At 39.3% G+C, this 22391-nt stretch overlaps 1 protein-coding gene and 1 long non-coding RNA gene across 8 annotated transcripts in view; one reads left to right on the plus strand and one right to left on the minus strand.

Moving 5' to 3' along the window:
- sugt1 (SGT1 homolog, MIS12 kinetochore complex assembly cochaperone) overlaps positions 1-22391 on the plus strand; it is a 144223-nt gene that overhangs the window by 71319 nt on the left and 50513 nt on the right. For 5 of the 7 annotated variants that reach the window (XM_082165402.1, XM_082165405.1, XM_082165404.1 and 2 more), the window contains exons 6-10: positions 6703-6773; positions 9123-9176; positions 9303-9331; positions 15748-15773; positions 15909-16005. In XM_082165402.1, the coding sequence (XP_082021528.1) occupies positions 6703-6773; positions 9123-9176; positions 9303-9331; positions 15748-15773; positions 15909-16005 (277 nt within the window). The remainder of the gene's footprint in view (positions 1-6702; positions 6774-9122; positions 9177-9302; positions 9332-15747; positions 15774-15908; positions 16006-22391) is intronic. The other 2 variants (XM_082165403.1, XM_082165406.1) reach the window with 1 other exon arrangement.
- LOC309495645 overlaps positions 1-22391 on the minus strand; it is a 77131-nt gene that overhangs the window by 44179 nt on the left and 10561 nt on the right. The window lies entirely within an intron of this gene.

Here is a 22391-nt window from a genome sequence, read left to right on the forward strand (position 1 = left end):
TTTCATCTATATTTGTATGGCTATTGAAGACCACTCTTGCAGGGCAGGGCCCCCATCATATTAACTATTTATTTATGTTGTTACTGATGCTTATGTTTTTAGCTTTTTTTTTTTTTTTTGTAGGTTGTAACTGTTGGAGCTTGTATTGCAAGACAAATTTCCGTGTACACGGACAATAAAGTGCTATCAATCAATCAAAACAATGCACTGCCTGATGTGATACTGTAGTAGACGGTTGCATAGTTATAATTTTCTCACTGATATTATCAATCTTATAAGTGAAGAAGTTCATAAAGTCACTACTGCCTTGCTGCTTGGAAACGTCTGGGATTGAAGCTTTATTTTTTGTTAGTTTAGCCACTGTTTCAGATGAATTCCTAGGGTTTTGTTTATTTTCTTCTAATAGGGTTGAAAAATAAGCCGATCTAGCAGCTTTTAAGGCCTCTCTGTATGCAATCGTGCTCTCTTTCCATTAAATGCAAAATACCTCTAGTTTTGTTTTCTTCCAGTTGCGCTCCATTTTTCTGGCTGCTCTCTTAAGGGCCTGAGTGTGCTCGTTGTACCACGGCATTGGACTATTTTCTTTAATCTTCTTTAAGCGAAAAGGAGCAACTGTATAAAGTGCTGGGAAAGAGAGAGTTAAAAGTTTCTGTCCCAATATCGAGTTCTTCTAAGCTATCTGGGATGCTGAGATGATGAAACTGATCAGGAATATTATTAATAAAGCAATCTTTAGTGGCAGATGTGATAGGTCTAACATATTTGTAACACTGAGTCGGCTTTGCAACCTTGGCTAAATGAAGTTTACACAAGACTAGATAATGATCTGAAATGTCATCGCTCTGCTGCAGAATTTCAACGGCATCAACATTGATTCCATGTGATAATATTAGATCTAGAGTATGATTACGACAATGAGTGGGTCCTGACACGTGTTGTCTAACTCCAATAGAGTTAAGAATGTCTTTAAATGCCAATCCCAATGCACCTTTTTCATTATCTATATGTATGTTAAAATCACCAACAATTAGGACTTTATCTGCAGCCAGTACTAACTCTGATAGAAAGTTAGAAAATTCTTTGATAAAGTCTGTATGGTGCCCTGGTGGCCTGTATACAGTAGCCAGCACAAATCTCAAACGTGATTAGTGGTGCAACGGATCATCATTGATCCGTGATCCGTTCGGATCAATATCTTCGGTTCGGCACTCACGTGATCCGCGGATTGATTTATGAAAAAAAAGTTGTGCGCATGTTCAGTCCACACACAGCGTGGTCATGGCGAGCGTTATGAACCGCAGAGAGCGTGACGCCTCATTCGCGCCGCAAAACCTCCCGACGTGCGTAAACGCGTCTTTCTTTACATTGACTTCACATTGAAATCACTCGCGCCAGACGCTCTATTCGCGTTTGGGTGTGAACGCAGCATGGGTGACGGCGAGAGAGAGAGAAAGAGTGCCTGCGAGTGCGAGCGAGCAAGGTAATACGTTGTCAAATATGTTTAAACTTAAATGAACTACATAATATACAAGTAGTTATGTCTCTTTGTATTAATTTGTCCTGTTATTGACATAGGCCTAATGCGCGTCATTGACAAAATGCGCAACCAGATGTTCGAATAATTCGAATATGTGTTTTTTAGAGGGAATATTCGAACGTCATTTTTGAGCAATTTTGACAGCCCTATATGACAGTGGAAACGCATAAAGCATTGGTCCATGTTTAAAGGAAGGAGATGCCTTTTTATGTTGCACTTTAAGTTGTTTTTCATTAATTATGTTAAAAAGAAGATATTATGCCTTGTGCACTTTAAGTTGATTTTATATATTTTAATTTAATAATTTAAAAGTGTTAATAAAAAAATATTTTTTTTTTTTGCTGATCCGAAAAATGATCCGATCCGTGACTCTGATCCGAGAAACGATCCGAACCGTGAGTTTTTTGATCCGTTGCACCCCTAAACGTGATTTATCATTTACACTATATATTGCTACATTAAGCACTTACACTTTAAAATAATTATATTTGAAACTGGACTTCTTAGTAATTTTGAAAATATTACTATAAATTACAGCAACACCTCCCCCTTTGCCTTTCAGACAAGGTTCATGTTTATAACCTTTAATCTTGGGGGGTGGACTCATTTAAAGGTGAACTAAGTAACTTTTTTTTACCTTAACTGAACAGCTTCGGAGTCATTGGAATGGTTATATTATAGGGATGCACCGAATATTCGGCCACCGAAAATTTTCGGCCGAAAATGGGCCAAAAGTGCATTTTCGGTTTTCGGCCGAAAGACTTTTATCACCGAAACAATACGGCCGAAATGTTGTGATGACGCAAACAGCAGATACCGCGACCTGTACGTGCTTGTCTGAAGCAACATATCTGCGGTGTGGACGTATTTCAATCACAGACAGTATATAAACGATTTCAATATATCTGAGAGTGACCCACGGACAGCGATTTTTAAAACACAGACGTCCCAAGTGTTCCGGAAGTTCCGGGAGTCTCCCGCGTATTGATAGCGGCTCCCTGATGCCCGCAAATTAGTTTAAATCTCCCGGAATCGCGAGCGAGCATGAGCGCGCATACGTAGCGCGCGCGCGGCAGAGAGAGAGGGAGCGAGAGACCTTGCGTGTGTGTGCAGAGCAGCCGTCATTTATCAGAGGTGTGTGTGTTTACCTTAGCTGTTTATGGTTTTTGCAACTCACGTCCATGAGCATATAGCTGCAGATATTATTATGGGCTATGGCAGTATTGACCTAAATGCACTTTGTTTTTATGAGAGAACATTTAATTTTTAAACCTTTCTGCAGGCCAGTAGGCTTTTACATAATTATTTAAAGCTGCCGTCGGCAACATTTTTTTGATCACATTCAGTGTAATCGACACTATAATCCGACCGAACAACATAAATAAGGTGGTTTTAGAAAAAAACCCGAGCTTCTAACTCCACCTGGAGCGTGTTATTTGTTTTGCAAAAATCCAGCGCTCCCGCTTCATCAGGTCCAATCAGCGCAGGGGGGTGTGAGATCTGACTGTCAATCACAGGTCGTGCACACGCCACAGATCCCCCCTCACTCGCGCACGTTAATATCACATGCACACGCCACGCCTGAAGTTCGCCTGGAGATTGCATGAAGCGTGATGGCGGAGAGAAAATCTACTAACAAGCTTCCAATTCCTCGGTTATCTATGGATAGATTAGCCAGGGCAGCCTACCTCCGAGTCCATGGTGTTGATAGATGCTGAAGAGACGGACGCGTTCACAGAAAATCAGGTACACACGCACAGTGACGCACTGACGAGCACGACCTCGATGGGAGGGTGCTCGCTGGTAGTGGGGAGGGGCATGAGAGTTGTAAACATTCAAAATTTTGGCTAATCGACCCAATCTGCCAGACTTGCCGACGGCAGCTTTAATGTACACATGAGTGGGGTCAAGTTAAACATTTAATTTTATACTTTGCAATGTGCTAAATAAATATTTGCATACAATTTTAATTGATTTATTCTTTGAAACTTTAATATTAATTTATGCAATGCCTTGATTATAGTAAAGTTAGTACACAGTCATAGCCATAAATGCAATGGTAGGCCTACTAATAATTGGCATAATTTATTTCGGTGTTTCGGTTTTCGGCCTTAGTTTCCTCTTTTTCGGTTTTCGGTTTCGGCCAAGAATTTTCATTTCGGTGCATCCCTATTATATTACTTATTTCGGGTTGAATGGTGGTCCTTTCGCACTCCCCTGGTGCCCGTGAGCGGAAAATATGCACTTGCAACTTTGAGCCGGCGGGCCACCGGCCGCTGCGTCAGGAAGTCTTGCGTGATATCAGGTCTCGCGATGTAAACAATTGCTTTACGGCCAAAAGAAATCTGCTAAAATGCTGTCATTATTGCGCTCCCTCACGCTGTCCGAACCCGTTGATGTCGTTGATCTATAGCCTCTGGTGTCTGAGAATCAACAACGAGTTTTTACAACAGTGTTGTCAAATATCTATTCCGAAGCTGTGGGGGGAGCTCTAGAGAGAAACCTGCGAGCAAAAAGCGAGAATACAGCGAAGAAGTCCCGAAGCTACTGAGTGCTGCTTTAATGTAATTGTTTGGTTTTAGCCAGGTTTCTGTGAGAAACAGCACATCTAGGTTATAGTCTGTTAACATATCATTAGCAATAAGTGCTTCTGAAGTAAGGGATTGAATATTCAGCAGCCCAAGCTTTATCATTTGCTCATTTGAATTATATCTGTTTTTTATTTGTTGAACATCAATTACATTTTTACACTTAGATGGGTTTCGAAGTTTTTTGTATTTCCTAATTCGAGGAACAGACACAGTCTCTATATGATGACATCTAGGTGAAATAGGCTCTATGTGATGGGATTTATCTGGCCTCGGTGACGTGAGTCAGCTAGCAGACGGTCGGTTTAGCCAGTCTGTCTGCTTCCTGACCTGTGCCCCAATTCATGTTTGAGCTCTAAGACTATGTGCCATATTACTTGAGAGAAGAGCAGCACCATCCCAGAAGGGATGAATACCATCTCTTTTCAACAGGTCAGGTCTGGCCCAGAAACTTTTCCAATTGTCTATGGACAGTAGAAAATAGTCTAAACAATAAACAAATAAACAATAGTCTATTGTCTATTGTTTCGGACAGCTTGGACCATGTACCTTTCCCAGAGCAGCTCACTCTGTGTCCTCCACTATTTTCCATAATTCGTTTTGTCCAAAGAAATGGGCTTATCACTACTTTAAAGTGACGTGACTGGCTGATTGACTGACTGGCACAACCCGCAAAAGCGACTAATCGATAATCAATTTAGTTGTTGATTATTATCGATAATGAAAGTAATCGTTTTTATTTATTAGTTGTTGCAGCCCTATTACACAGTACGCACTACTACACTTTATTAAACCACTACTGTACCAGTTTGATTTTACAGTAATTTATATTTTTAAATCGTTGTAGCTCTACATCCTTACCTCAACAGTGCATTTTTATCGCTACATAGTATATTACATGTTTCATACTATTATTATTCTATCTATGTCTAAATAGCTTTTTCTGTATATTTTATGACTGTGTTGTCTGACTGAATGTTTTGTCCTGCACTTGACCTTGACCTGAGCCTTGTCTTAAGCATTTCAATGGCCAGTATTCCTTGTGTGATGTGAGCAAATGTCAAAAAAAAAAACTATGTGAACTTTAGAATCCAATTACCATTAATTTGCAAACCATTTCAGATTTGGCATTCCAGTGCAAACACATGAATATCTCATTTTAAAACAGTTTAGGATTTTTAGAAAAATGTAGTGAAACATTGAATTTCTCCTTTCTGTGTGTGGAACTACACTGCGTGGTTTCATTATTGATCTGTTTAAATCTCAGTGTTAAATCCAGGCTTTCTGAGTCAAAAGCAGACCATGCTCACCTTCGGATATCAACTCACACTCTAAAGACATAGTATGTAAGGTTTTTTTGGGATTAAAATATCCAAAAACCACTAAAACAATGTTATATATATTTTTTGACTTGTGTACTTATGTTAAACCAAATGTTTCAACAATGTTTAAATCCAGAGAAATCAGCCATTTTAACCAGTGTAACAGCCTGTGTCATTGCGTCGATGACGTTATTTCTGCTCTAACCTTGATTTCCGTAGAAACCATGGAAAGACTAAAGACGTTTTAATATGCTACTGTTTGGATACTTTTATTGACAGAAAACTAATCATTATTATATAGCTCAACACAGTCTTATTGTTTGAATCTATTGATTTCTCGGTTTTGTTTGTAGCATGCCTCATAGACAACACTATTTTGTCACATAGCTAACATAGCATGATCAGAAAGAGCTTTATTTGTAGTAACAGTAAATGCAGCATTTTCTACACCATACAATATATTGAATTGCATTCCATTTACGAACACAAGTCATCCAGCTTTTATTAATATGATATCCTAATATCGCTCTAGCTTACTGCAGTGTGCAACAAGCGTCTCATACCAGCCACCAAGCTAATGCAGAGAGTCATGTTATAAAAACTTTCAACACACTCAAATGTATTTTAGTATGATTGTTTTGTTGAAGTAAAACAGCGCTGCATTACCCCACGACTTTAATTTGTCAGATAAAGTGACCTGTTTGAGTAGTAATTCAGCATTCGCTACGGTTTCATTAGAATGAAATAAAATAATGTGAATTTAAGTGATCAAAAATGAATAACAAAGTTCAAGTTAAGGGACGAAGGAGGTGGACGTTAAACAACTTTAATCATACTGCTTCTTACCACAGTAACATTAATAAAACATTAATACATTAGCTCACCAATGAACATGATTTCTGCCTGACTCCCGTCAGATTGCTTTCCATCTGCTGTGAAGATGAAGACGACAACTCCCATGATTCCACGCTCATTCACTGCGTCATCTAACTACGCCTTTATTATTGTTCTGAAAAAGCAGCCTCTACCGGTGAAACGTTCATACTATGCCTTTAAGGTCAAAGAGAGTATATTTACATAAGATATTTACATAATCAGAACAGAGCGGTCAATTTTTTGTTTGCTGTCAAAGAGAGAGGTGTGACATTTGAGGACAGCTAATTCAGTGACATCTTTTACTGCATGCCATTCCATAGAATAACTATAAATAACTGGACTAATGTGTTTAATGTCTAATGTGTTGTTCTTTTTGAAGAATTGCAGAGTATCATCTACATAACTTCATTACTGCTCTTCAGGCCCTCACATCTGGAAAAGAGCTTGATTGTGAGTGTCAATGAGTTCATGTCTGGGCTTATAAGTGTACAGTTTAAAGGTGGTGTTTCATTACATGATTCATAATTACTCTATTGTGGTTATGGGTAAGACTGGGCGATATGAAAATGTTAATCCACCATCCATGTAAATATGTGCTGTGCTCCATCCTCCCAATAACAAGATAAACAACAAAACCTTTCTGTAGTTTGCTTTGGCAAGCTGTTTCAAACTCCTGAAACAAACTTTATTTTGGACTAATTTTGTTTTAAATGACGTCACACAAGTTTGTTCTTTAATTTTCCTTTAAAGGTGCATTGCGCAACTTTTCATGTTAAAAATACCCGTTTTCTAACCCATACATGCTTAAACAATTGCCTGATGGGCTGAATGAGCCCTTCTCTGATCACTGCGATTGTCTCTATAATCCTGTACAGTAAAATAAATAAGAGGGATTCGGGTCGGAATTTGAGACTGGGCGTGACGTCATGCGCGTTCACGGCACGCTCACCTGGCTATGTCTGGCAGGTTTGTGTATTCGCCGCCATTCTCCGTAGAAGATGGAAGATGGACACCAACGCAAACTCCACGTAAGATTAAAAAAAAAGAAAACTTTTGTTGTTGCAGTTTCGCTTGCCGCCAGAGGGGGCATAGTTCTGCAAAAACTCAGAGACTTGCGCAATGCACCATTAAGTATATTTTGAAGCCTTAGGGACAGATTTATTACAACGGGCAAATTAGCATGAGACTTCAATCCTATAAAAGGATGTTTGATGATTTTGGATGGTAAATAATGGTGCAAATGGCAGTAAAATGACTACCTCAAACCTTAGTAAATCATGTTGCATGATCTATTTAAATACTGTCCCGTAAATTAAGCATCTGAAAGGGAGACTCCTACAAACGCATATGCAATAAGGTCTGCTGTAAAAATAACTGTCCATGCCTTTTCGACTCTAATTTCTCACAGCGTGTCTTTAGTAAATCCTGACAGTAGTTTAACGCCACTATCACTTGCTTCAACCATTGTGGCTGCTATAATCTTTAGTGATCCTATTGTTACTGCACAGGATTACCAAACACAACTCATTTATATGAACCAATATGATTAAATGAACCAAAAAAAAAAAAAATCCATCACAGCAGTCAGCAAAGTTCTGACTTATTTAACATATTAGAAGTAATAGCGTCAAACAGTTTGTCTATTAGCATGTGCAACCAACAGTATACTAAGAATAAGGATTAGTATTTGTTTAATCATTGACCAGTAAAATCTTTAGAAACGGCTGCATGGTGGTGTTTGCTTTTACTTTGTTTGGGAAATATCACAGTAGTAGTGTTATTTCTTATTTTTGTCTTTAATTCTTATAATTTGTGAAATTTTACTGGTATCAAAAATGTTGATTTTGTAACAATCACCAGTTGTTTCCAACAAAATAAATGATATTGTAGTATTATAGTGTGATTATTGTGATACAAACTTATGATGAAATAAGATCACCTGCCATTTTTACTGTCGAAGCTCCTTTAAATAAAATAAATAAAAAACCGCAGACGGTGATGGATTAAAATAGCTTCCTCTGATTTTTCATACTTTTTCCCTGCCGCATGGCGATCACCGCAATAAGAATGCCACACCAACATACACTTTTGTTTTGGACTGAATTAGGATGCATTTCATGTCCTGGAGAAAAATAGTGAATTTGCTGTAGGAATCATAGATCCAAGCAGCTTATGTGAGAAAACAAAGAACTGAATACAACAAACAGACTGTTCGTTCTCCAATTTCTTGTTTTATTGATTGCACACACTGTCATCAAGAAAAAATAAATTTGCGCTGTGGCTTTTCAATTGCAAAAGAACCAGACGTTAGCAGGTCAACTGCTGGTAATTTCTTTTGAAGCTCATTGGAAATGGTCATTGTTGCTGTTAACCCTTCCCGAAAGAGATGCAGCCAAGCCTACAGGCTCCTTCTGTATCTGCAGTGATAATATAAACAAGGCTTTTGAGTGGAAAATGGCTGTAAAATCATCTACTGTGACTTCACCTTAAACTGTAACTAAAATATGTGTATGATTCTGTAAAAAAAAAAAAAAAAAAAAGATGCCAGGTCTAAATGGGAATAATGCAGTTGAAGAGTAATTGGAGCAAATCTATTCATGTCATCTAAATTCATGTAAGAGGTTTTACAAAATGAAGTGCATTAAATGTGAGATGTAAGATTGCTGTGTCCATTTATAGACACTATGACAGAGAATCAGATATTGTTGAATTTTAGTTGGATTGGTCATTTTTACAGAGTGATCTTCATAAATGTTCCGTGTAAAATACTGCATTTTGACATGTATTTGTCTTACAAAGGCTCTATTGAAGGATTTCAAACATGGATCCAGCACTGTGAGAACAAAATGGCAAGTATGTATAATTTCACCAGGCCTTTCCACCCATGTGTCAAATAAATGTTCTACACTAGTAAATATGAAGTGCTTTTTTTTTTGTTTATTGCTTGAACTAATACCCTCTTTTTCTCTGAATTTTCAGCACACGTTCCAAACAAAACTTCAGATTTGGTAAGCGTGTTTGTTGTCTTTCCCTTAAGTAATAATAATAATACATTTTATTTGTAATGCGCTTTTCTTAAACCCAAAGCGGTACAGTGAAATAAACAGAAACAACAAAGGCAGTACAACAATTAAAGAAAAACAGCCTTAAATAGATGTCTTAATCAACTTTTTAAAGTGTCCCAACGTTGGTGCATTTCTGATGGTAAGAAGAAGCACATTCCATAGCTTGGGGGCTTTGTATGAAAAGGCTCTTTCCTCCATGGTCTTGAGCTTACATGAAGGCTGATGTAGCAAAAGAGAGTTAGCAGAACGGAGAGAACGTGATGGAATGTAAGGGCTAATGAGATCACAAAGATACTCTGGTGCAGTCCCATATAGTGCCCATATGTTAAAATAAGAATTTTAAAATCAATTCTCGCATTTATGGGAAGCCAGTGCAACTGTGAAAGCACTGGTGTAATTTTCACGAGGAGAAGTACGAGTGAGCACACGGGCAGCAGAATTTTTAATATACTGTAGCCTGCTCAGAGATTTAGCTGGAAGGCCAGAGAACAAGGTAACAGTAATCTAACCTAGTTGTAATTAAGGCATGTATAAGCCTTTCTGTGTCTGCAAACGAGAGAAAAGGTCTGAGTCAAGCAATGTTTCTCAGATGGTAAAAAGCAGTTTTAGAGATGTATGTGCTTCAAATGTTAACTGAGGATCAAAAATTGCACCAAGATTGTACACCTGTGTAGCGAATTAGCTCAAATGAGGGGAATATATAATTAATAATTAATCATACTGGTTATGATCAATTATTATGATCATAACCACTCCCCCCCCGCGCTGGGCCCCCCCAAAACCAAAAAAATTCAGTTTTTCTAAATAACTACCTGAACCGTGGCATTTCGTTTGGTCCCCGGGGGCCACTTCCCCCCCCGCGCTGGGGCCCCCGTAAATTTTTCGTCAACGATACCAGGGACACCGAAACACCGGGGAACATGAAATTTGGTGGGCATGTAGCCCCACTAGACTTCTAAGGAAAAATTTCGTTTGGTCCCCGGGGGCCACTCCCCCCCCCCGCGCTGGGCCCCCCCAAACCCCAAAAAATGCAGTTTTTCCTAAATACCTGAACCGTGGCACCGAGGATGAAGAAATTTTTGTGGTATGTTGGTCTACTAGACTTTTACGGAAAAATTTCATTTGGTCCCCGGGGGCCACTTCCCCCCCCCGCGCTGGGGCCCCCGTAAATTTTTCGTCAACCATACCAGGGACACCGAAACACGGGGGAACATGAAATTTGGTGGGCATGTAGCCCCACTAGACTTCTACGGAAAAATTTTGTTTGGTCCCCGGGGGCCACTCCCCCCCCGCGCTGGGCCCCCCCAAAACCAAAAAAATTCAGTTTTTCTAAATAACTACCTGAACCGTGGCACCGAGGATGAAGAAATTTTTATGGTATGTTGGTCTACTAGACTTTTACGGAAAAATTTCGTTTGGTCCCCGGGGGCCACTTCCCCCCCCGCGCTGGGGCCCCCGTAAATTTTTCGTCAACGATACCAGGGACACCGAAGCACCGGGGAACATGAAATTTGGTGAGCATGTAGCCCCACTACACTTCTACGGAAAAATTTCGTTTGGTCCCCGGGGGCCACTCCCCCCCGCGCTGGGCCCCCCCAAACCCAAAAAAATGCAGTTTTTCCTAAATAACTACCTGAACCGTGGCACCGAGGATGAAGACATTTTTATGGTATGTTGGTCTACTAGACTTTTACGGAAAAATTTCGTTTGGTCCCCGGGGGCCACTTCCCCCCCCCTGCGCTGGGGCCCCCGGAAATTTTTCGTCAACGATACCAGGGACACCGAAACACCGGGGAACATGAAATTTGGTGGGCATGTAGCCCCACTAGACTTATACGGAAAAATTTCGTTGGCCCCGGGGGCCACTCGCCACATACATACACGCACAGACACACACACACACACACACACACAGACACAGACACACACATACACAAACACACACACATACACACACACACACACACACACACACACACACACACACACACACACACACACACACACACACACACAGACAGACATGCACATACTATTACTTTTTTTAGGTATATACATAAACACGCAATACAGCCAAATTACTCCACGTCATTTATTTTTGTGGAAAGCCAGTGCAGGCCTGAGCGGCGGTCATATTTTGTACCGCGATGCGGTACATCTAGTTACCTGCACATTTTAAATCGCCCAAAAAGGGTAAACATAGCCCGTATATTTGTATCTCTATATATAGATAATTAACCACAACAAATTATAATCAATTATGAATATACAGATAGGCTATAGATCAAATTTCAGAATAACCTACAGAATTAATTTCACATCGAATTATCCGTTCGTCCACCGAACCGACCACACGATCTTCTTATCAACTCTCAAGGAGGATTATTCTTCTTATAAACTCTCAAGAAAGGCTATTCTTCTGTTCATGAAGAATAACTTTCCTGTTCTATAAGATTACTAACTTGTAGGCTACTCAACAATATAAAGCTTGTAGCTTAAGATCACACATTTAAGAGACTTTGTTCAGTGAGCAGCAGACAGAGACAATCAAGTGTATAATGGGTTTTAATAAATGTGGCTATAAAATCATATGGCTACATTTAAACAAAGACTATATATATAAACAGAATAATGAAAGTAAAGAAAGAAAGAAAGAACAGATCACAGAATGTCAAAATATCACAAACAGTTAACCTTTGAGAGCCAGCAAAGAATCAAATCACCTTTAAAGCAGGGGCAGACAATCTTAAACACATTTAAATCTCGATAGAAATAATACTTGCATGGATCTTTGGTGCTGAGCAAGAATGCGTGTGTGTGAGTGTCCGTCCTCGGTGTGTCCGTTAGTTTGAAGCGTTCTTTCGGTTCTTCCGTAGCGCGTGTCGTTCGCGGGAAGTTCAAACAGTTTACTTGTAAGCAGAGTTGCCGGAAATTCAGGCTAAGTCCATTTCATTCGTAGATAGAAATGAATGAGCCCGAGACTAAAACAAGGCAAGAAGCCGGAGATAAGACTAAGACAAAAAGCTAAGAAAACAAAGGTAAGACACAAAACAAAACTTAGAGAGGACAAACTTGGAGAGAAGAGAACTTGAAGAGAGGAGATGATGAGCCACCTTCATCGTCCTTTAAGGGAATCTCAGTCCACAATTTTTTGGGGTGAACCAACCAATAAAAATCAGAAAACTTTGAGCGGGAGAGAGTCTCTTTGTCTCCTCTTGACAGCCTAATTTGCATGGTTTATGATGATGTTAGAATTCGTCATTTCTACTGCAAAGGATGGTAAACATAGTATAATACATGTTATTGTAACCTACTATATATATTTAGCTTAGGCAGACCGAGAGGTTTAATTCGGGACCGAGAGGTTTAATTCGGTACCAAGATGGATATGTCTGGAAGATACAACAGTAGAGATACATTCTTATTTTTGAATATAAGCACTTAGAGTTCACCTAACACAACTAGAAAGTTATAACTAGGCTACTATTAGGTGGGAAACATACATACACACAGGAATATATCATATACCTTTTGGAATTACTAATATTCTGAGTTAAATGCAAAGAATGTTTGTGTATGTGTATTGTGGCGTCTCGGAGAGGTCTCTCCATGCCACCTGGACTCCTTGCTTAGCAGGAGAGGGGAGTTGGGGTGATTACGATCTGTTTGAAGCTCACGAAGGAGCTTGGAGGTGTTTCTGTTTCATTTCTATCATGCCACAAACGTGTCAAAGGGAGCAATTCAATCCAGACTCATTGGCGCTAAGCTGTGATTTACATGAAATGAGTCAATAGGTTAAAAGCTTTCTGAATGAATAAGTCATCGTGATTTCGTCCAGACGCTACACCTGTGAAGTAGGACTTACCATGCTGGAGTCAACAATCAAACTAATTTGCTCGGCCTTAGCAACTGTACCAATCTGTTTCAATTCAGTTTTGGAGCCGTTCAGCTTCAGGAAGTTATTCTGCATCCATATACTGATCTCTGCTAGACAACTACGCAAAGGTATTAAAGCAGGACTCAGTAGTTTCGGGATTTCTTCGCTGTATTCTCGCTTTTTGCTCGCAGGTTTCTCTCTAGAGCTCCCCCCACAGCTTCGGAATAGATATTTGACAACACTGTTGTAAAAACTCGTTGCCAATTTTCAGACACCAGAGGCTAGTAGATCAATGACATCAAAGCAGATGGGACATTCTTTAAAACGTCTTCTTCATTCGGGTTCGAACAGCGTGAGGGAGCGCAACAATGACAGCATTTTAGCAGATTTCTTTTGGCCGTAAAGCAATTGTTTACATCGCGAGGCCTGATATCACGTGATACTTCCTGACGCGGCGGCCGGCGGCCCGCCGGCTCAAAGTTGCAAGTGCGGATTTTCCGCTCACGGGCACCAGGGGGGTGCGAAACGACCACCATTCAACCCGAAATAAGTAATATAACCATTCCAATGACTCCGAAGCTGTTCAGTTAAGGTAAAAAAGTTACTTGGTTCACCTTTAATGAGCAATGGACATCAGGACTAGTGGTGATGTAAATCTGCGTATCATCCGCATTGCAGTGATATCCAAGACCATATTTCCTGATGATCTGCCCAAGTGGAAGCATGTACATGTTAAATAAAATTGGACCCAACACTGAACCCTGAGGGACTCCCTGTCAAACAGGCACGGTGTCAGATGTGTAATTACCCAAGCTTACAAACTGGGCACGATTTGTTAAATAAGGCCGAAACCAACTGAATACTGCTCCAGAAAGACCCAGCCAATTTTCCAGCCTATCTAGCAGAAGAGAGTGATATAGTATCAAAAGCATCAATGAGGTCTAATAAGACCAAAATACTGCATCCACCAGAATCTGCCGCAATAAGATCATCAGATCATTTACGACCCTCACTGGAGCTGTCTCAGTACTATGCGCTTTTTTGAACTCAGATTTGAAAAGGTTCAAAAAGACTGTTCAGCTGAATAGCCACAATGCGCTCCAGAACTTTAGCCAAGAAAGGAAGGTTTGAAATAGGCCTGTAATTGGGCAAATCAGAAACATCACAACCAGACTTCTTATGCAGCGTTCACACCGGACGCGAATAGCGCGTCAAATTCGCGCCTGCCGCGTCTAGTTTGACGCTTGACCACTTTTGTGTTAATTCGCGTGTCAAGAGCGAAATTGACGCGCGTAAAAACAAAAGTTTGAAGCAAAATTTACGCTCGTCAGAGGCGAAAGTTTCGAAACCCGTTGGCGGCCATCTTTTTTAGATGTTTATCGAGCATTAGCATTAGCATTAATCGAGAGAGTCACCGCTCGTATATGCTCTGGAGAGCATGATTTTTGTTTTTATACACTAAATTGTGTTTGTTGTCTTTACATTAGAATAATAATGTTTCATATAATCTAGAATAGATATGGAATAAATAGCATTCAATACAAAATGAGTATCTCTCATATATTGAAATCGAGTTTTTATGTGAAAGATTCGCGCGAACGAGGCGTATTCGCGTCTACCGCGCCGCGCTCTACGCCTCATTCGCGCCGCAGGAATTTTTTACACGCGTAACGCGTCTTTGCATTGACTTAACATTGAAATCACTCGCGCCTGACGCGCTATTCGCGTCCGGTGTGAACGCACCATTAGGGACTGGTGTAATGGCAGCTATTTTTAAATCTGGAGGAATAATTCCAGAACTCAATGATAAATTAACAATTGAAGTCATATGAGGGCAGATTGATGCAAGGCAGTTCATAATAACCGACCAGGGAACCGGATCTAAAATACTGGTAGTTGAATTCATGGACTTAAATGTACTTATAATAAAATCAACTCCAACCATGTCAAAGTTCGAAAAGATAGTGGTCAGAGGATTTAAAGGCTGAGTATAAACTAGCTCAACTGGGGTAATAGTGATTAAAGAGCTGTATATGCCCTCAATCTTTCCAGCGAAATAACAAAGAAACTCATTACACTGGTCAACAGAGGAGTGAACAATGGCCTTAGTTGGTTTAAGAAGATTGTCAGCAGTCTTAAATGAAGATTTAGAATTAGTTGCAGCATTACCAATGATGCTTGAATAATAGTTCTTACGTGCAGAAATGTATTGTGAAGACATAACATTCATGTCAAAAGTAATAAGTCTATGATCACTTATACACTTATATTAAAGAATCATTTCCTAGAACTGCCTTTTTCTTGCTTGATTTTTATCATCTTGTATGTATCCGTTGTTTGTTGTATTTTATTAAATGCAGTCCTTAGAGAGGAGAGATGAGAAGTCTGTAAACTGTTTTTTAGTGAAAAATGATTTTCCCTGCTGTGTTTGTCGTTTTCTCTTTGGTTTCAACTGGAATGCACAAACAATTGATTTAAACAGCAGCAATCTTCAACCCTTTCTGTCAAGTAAGTGTGGTGATGATGCTTATTGTTTTATTTTAAATACCGTTCATCTTTTTTGTTACACAAATTATGATCCAATACAATAAGATGTGCAAAAATTCTGTCACAATTCTGTCTGAAGTACCTATTCCACTTCAGACATGACTGGTACCAGACCGAGTCTCATGTTGCAGTGACCATCATGGTAAAAGATGCCAAGAAGGAGGATGTAACTGTCAACTTTGGTGAGAGAGAGGTAATGTTCATGCTTTTCTTCATGTCACTTATGTATTCATCATGTTAATAGCACTGACAGAGATGAGTCTACTTTAAAGTTCTAAATGTTGAAAAGAGGCCAACAAATGTATATGAATAAAACATTTAAACTTTAATGAATTAGGTAGCCAATTGGCTGGCAGGAAGATTTTGCTCTGGCACGCTCACTGAAGAAAGAGACAACTGGGCATTTCACATTCAATAACACTTGATAATGAATTTTCAGTAATATAGAACACAATTACAAGTCCACATTACAAATTAATGGAATGAGAGCAAGAAAATGACAACAATTATCCATTAATCATCAGTTATTCTATCCATCTTATTCCTCGCTTAGATAATAGAGGAAAACCAAATCGTCTCCTCTTTGTTTAAAGTGGCTTCTACCTATTACTCACCGGACACTTTATCAGGTACATCTTGCCAGTACTGGGTTGGACCTTTGCCTTCAAAACTGCCTTAATTCTTTGTGGAATAGAATCAACAAGGTGCTAGAAACATTTTTCAGAGATTTTGCTCCATATTAACATGATAGCATCACGCAGTTGCTGTAGATTAGTCTGCTGCACATCTATGATTCAAACCACATCCCAAATGGTTCCACCACATCCCAAAAGTGCTCGATCTGATTAAGGTCTTGTGACTGTGGAGGCCATAGTGAGGCCATTGAGTATAGTGAACTAATTGTCATGTTCAAGAAACTAGTTTGAGATGATTTGAGCTTTGTGACATGGCATGTTATCTTGCGGTAACCTGTGGTCGTCAAGTCAAGTCACCTTCAGTTATATAGCGCTTTTAACAATATGGACTGTTTCAAAGCAGCTTTACAGTGATGATAGGAAATAAAGTAACAGAGATTGTTTTGGCTTTACAGCAGCTCTAGAATAAAGTTATTGTCGAGCTAAAGTTTTGATCAATTCACTTCCGTTGCAAAGATCATTAGTTATTAATTTAGGGAACTTACATGACACCGTTCTAACAGAAAACCCTTAACGCGCTCCGGCCCGCTCATTCGGACAACAACAGTGCCTGGTGGCTCGAGAACGCAAACCTTGAAATAGGTTCCAAGGTGCAAGCCTTGAAGCAAGCCTACACACACATATATATATATATATATATATATATATATATATATATATATATATATATATATATATATATAATATATAATATATAATATATATATATACACACACACACACACACATACATATATATATATATATATATATATATATATATATATAATTCTGCCCTACGTTCCTTTTCAAGAAAATGCTCTGTGACCCTGTCGTACCAACTAGGTGTCTTATGAGACGTATTCATACAGCTTATAGTGACTATTGCAGAGCATTGTCTAATCGCTTGGGCCAAAGGCTCTAATGATAAATTATAAAGCAAGGGTGACGGGGGACATCTTTGGTGAGTGCCCCTGCCAAGACGGAAGGAAGGAGAAATATGAGGACCGGTAAGAACTGAACAATCAAAATAGATAGCTTGCACGAAAAAAGAACCAAACCCAAAACACTCCTGGACAGACCACAAAAAAATCCACTCAATTCTGTTGAATACTTTCTCTACATCCAGAGAAAGGACTGCAGAGGAAGCTGTATAGGAGTCTGCTTGTTGAATAATATGAAGAAGTCTTACGTATATTGTCCGGAGCAAATCTCCCCCTTAGAAAACCTGACTGATCATACTTGATCAGGTCTCCTACACACCGATCCAATGTTAAGGCCAAGACTTTTGCCATCAGCTTTGAATCTGTGGATAGAAGGTTAATTGGCCTGTAGCTAGAACACTCAAGTGAATCCTTCCCTTTCTTCAAAAGCTAAGTTATTAAAGCTGTGTTTTGGTCCCTGTGCAGATCTGCTTTTTCTAAAGCCAAATTAAAAGAATTAAGTATCAAGGGAGCCACTATGTCCCATAATGTCTTCAATAACTCCGGGGGAATCCCAACTAACCCAGGGGCTTTATTAGTGCTCATGGAGTCCAGGGCAGATTTAAATTCTTCAATTGTCAAAGGGCTGTCCAATATATCGCGCTGAGAATCATTTAATTTGGGAAGATTTAAATGCTTAAGGTATAAATCAAAATTTGTTGGGTCAGTGCTGGATTAAGTATACAAATGTTTATAATAGGATTCAAATACTCTATTTACATCCTTAGGTTGAGTATACTGAACCCTCATGCCTAATAGCAGATATGCTGGCCTTAGATTCACCATTCTTCAACCTCAAAGCCAAAAGCTTAGTGGGGCGTTTTCCATTGAAATAATAAGATTGTCTAGTACGGTGTAAGAAAAATCCACCTCTATGCAAATGTATAGATTTTAATTCTGATTTAAGGACGTTTACTACTGTGGCTTTGATCTCAGAAAATTTTCCTTTTAATTCCTTCTCTAGTAGATCAATTTTTAAAGTAGTAATTTTTTGGGGAATGATCAGATAAAAGAAGTGGCAGAATATCAACTTTACTAATATAGGGAATTGGAGGAGGAGACATAAGTAAATAGTCAATCCTTGAATAGCTCTTGTGACGAGCTGAAAATAATGTATAATCCCTGGAACCATAATTTTGTAAACGCCAGACATCACATGTTAGAATGTCGCAAAAATGAGTTAAAACAACCAGAAATCCTTGAATCAGCCTTAGAAGCATGGGATCCGTCTAGCTGAGGATCCAACACAGCATTAAAATCGCCCCCTAACTAGTGTTGCTTTCGTCAATGAAAATTATGACTAAATATCGTCGTCAACTAACCTTTATCACCTGACGAAAACGAGACGAGACGCAACGTAAATGCTGGTCATGTGACGATGACTATAATTAAATGTATAATGCAATTATTGTTGACGAATAAAAACGAGACTAAATGTGGTTTACAAAATAATAACTATGCTAAAATGTCTCTTCATTTTCGTTGACCAAAAGGAGACGAGACGAAATGTTATAACGTCACGAAGAATGAGAGAGTTGTGCGTGAGCCCATACATTTAAGCTTTGTCGGCTTTGAATTCTGGTTTGCGATCTGGTCACCCGATTATCAGCGTATTTAACAATATTCAATTAGTTATTCCTCTATATGATGTTTTATTAACAAGGTTCGGGAGAAGCACGTTCAGATAATTAACACAAGCGGAAAGCACTCAGCAATCAATGGTGAGAGGTATAAATACTCAGCAGTCTCACCTCATTCCATTGACAGTTTTTGCAGCATCCCTCCACCACCCCTTCTCCACACTTCTTGTACTAAACACTTACATACGGGGGGAGTACTCTGGGTTCGGGCTGAACTCCGAGCTCGGAGCCCTCCCTCCGGACAGCACGCCATATACGCATTAAACTTACCCATTCAAATTATATGTAAGTGTGAACTCGTGAAAGGAGCGTTCACTGCAAAGATGACGAGTCAGCATCGTCAACTTAATCTTTGCAGCCCGACACTGACACAGAAAACACTAGTTTATTAGTAAACAATTCAAATGTCTCCTTGCTATTTTTGACACATTCATAATCATTACTTTTGCCAGTTCTTTGTGACAGCGGTTATGTGCGTTATTGGCAGCGTCACCCTCCGTTTACATGAACGCGTCACCACCGCATCAGCACCGAAAACATGGAGATTTTATTTTACAGAATAATCGCACAACCTATTCGATATTCTATAATTAAATAAACTAATCGAATATTTAAAAAATCGTGACTCATCCCTGCATGGAATCTTGTTTCTTTTCCCAAATCACTCACATCTCACCCGTTTTCTAAGGGGATTATAAACGTTTCTTCATTGGTTCGCTTTTAATTAGGCCTATTATATTTGTAATCTTTACTGTGGTAAAGTAGAAAAAGGCTGTAGGACAGATAGCCTACATTTGTACTTGCATGTCAAATTGTTATTAGACATAGTAAGGCGCGTCAAGTTTATTTGTAAAGCGTGTTTCACGCGCGGGTGATTTTACTTTCTTTAGATTCACTTTCTCTGGCAGCGCAATATCAAACATAGCCTAAATGTCTTGTCCTTGTGGAGGATAAAATTCGCTCTTCAGACCATTTACATCAAGTAGAAAACATGAAGATATCAGAAAAGAGATCGATAGTCTCTTTCCTGCTCGTGTCCCACATCCCTCTCAAAGCGCAGAGCGGTAAGCTATATCAAGCGTCTTTGTGTGGAAATATAAAACGTAATATTTAAACTTTATTATATTATTTAAGTTACCATTATTTACTGATATTTATTTCAATGCTTTAAATGTATAAAAATGTGTGTTGTTTCTTTGACAGAATTGCTAAGTGCTATTTATTTAAATTTTTTAAACAACCCCCCAATCACCGCTGGTAGTTGGTCCATTACCACCGCGGTGGTAAAAAAAAACTGCCACCATCACAGCCCTAAATATAATAAGATAACCTTGTTTGAAATACTATATTGACTGGGTTAAATAGAATTGCATTACTAAAAAGAGACTAAAATACAATTTTCATTGACTAAAACTAGACTAAAATGTCATCAGTTTTTGTTGACTAAAACTAGACGAAAATAGTCATGGATAATTTTGACTAAAATAAGACTAAAATGCTCAGACTTTTAGTCTACTGAAACTTGACTAGACTAAAAAGAGTATGAACATGACTAAAACTAATAAAAACTAAAATGACAGCTTGACACAAAGACTAGACTAAAACTAAAATTAAAACAGGCCGCCAAAAACAACACTACCCCTAACACCACGAGACAGTCTTCCAAACAACTAAACATAATAATTCTTTAAAAAATAAGGGATCACCCTCGTTGGATGCATATACAGACACAAAAGCGTATTTAGTATTATTTAAATAACTAACCGCATAGGTGGTTTGGCCTTCTTTATCCCCACCAGAACGTATAATTGAAAAATTAGAATGCCTAGACAATATCAGCACCCCTTTAGATTTATTGACGGCCGAAGAGGAAATAATTTTAAAGTATCTATTTTGAAAGCGATGCACGTCAGCTGACTTCAAATGAGACTCTTGTATAAGGGCAAAAGAGACCTTTTTACATCTTAGATAATCTAAGCATTTGGTTCGCTTGATAGGGCTATTTAACCCATTAACGTTCCATGACAATATATTTATAGCCATAAGTTATTAAGTAACAGCAATATGCAGACCAACCAAAACAAAGCGGGAGGACCAAAAAGTAGTCCCCAGGAAAGATAGCGGGCGGCAATCAAAAAATATGCTATACACATGCATGTATACATACAAATACTACACACATAAATATATAAATAAACAAATTAAACTTACGTGGGCGGACTCGGGCATGGAACAGAAAAACACAAACAAGAACAGCAAAAGAACGCAAGCTGCAAGCAAAGAGTTAAAACACACTCTTCTACCTGCCCTTAATGTAACTGTCTTTGGATACACGGCCAACTTGCAGTCCGGCTCGTCCGTAAACACCTGACCCGGTCATTTTCCGGATAAAAAAAAACAAAACAATCCGTCTCAGTAAGGTCCTCCATGGGAACTGCCGATTCATGCTCATTCACCTCGGATTCTCGTGACTTGACCGCCTCAGCTCCCTTCAGGGAAGATTTTGCGGTGGGATCCAGATTGAGGACGAACTTTTCAACCTCTGCCGGTGTCTCAAGAAGTGATGTCTTCCCTCGATGAGTAACTTTCACCACCGTGGGATAGAACAAAAAAGACGTCATTCCCAATTGAGTTAGCTTCTTCCTTGCCAATGCCATCGCTCTCATCTTAGACAGTGTGAGTGCTGTAGTCTGGGAAGAAAAGCAATTGAGATCCATTATGAAGGATTTGTCCATCAGCACGGGCTGCATTCAGGATTGCATTCCGATCTTGATATCGCAGCATCTTAAAGATGAACGTGAGGGCTAGATTTTGCGCACTCACCGCTGTATATACGGTGAGCTCTTTCAATCTCCAGTACTTTGCCAGCAAGAGAGGGAATCCATTTAGGAAGATTATTCTGTATAAATCGCAGAGGGTCATCTCCTTCTACACCCTCTTTTAGTCCCACTAGACGGACATTGGAGTGGCGGCTTTTGTCTTCAGTTCTCATCAACTTTTCCTGAAGGGAGTCCACTGCTAGCTTCACCTCCACGGTGTCTTTTTTTGCGTTACGAAGAGCTGCCTGCATGTTGTCAAAGTTATTTCTTATCAGCCGAACGTCCTCTTCCAGGACTACAAGTCTATCCGTGATCGTGGCGAATTCTTCCTTAAACCGTTCATCCAATTCGTCCTTGACAAATCTAAGGTGCATCTTTAACTCGTCAGCAACAATAGCGCAAAGCTCCACCTCAGGAACACAATTAGGGTCTTTAACTTGCTTTTTCTCTGGGGAAGCCAACG

The sequence above is a fragment of the Leuciscus leuciscus genome (genome assembly GCF_965113295.1).
Source record: "Leuciscus leuciscus genome assembly, chromosome: 3".
Classification (NCBI taxonomy): Eukaryota; Metazoa; Chordata; class Actinopteri; order Cypriniformes; family Leuciscidae; genus Leuciscus; species Leuciscus leuciscus.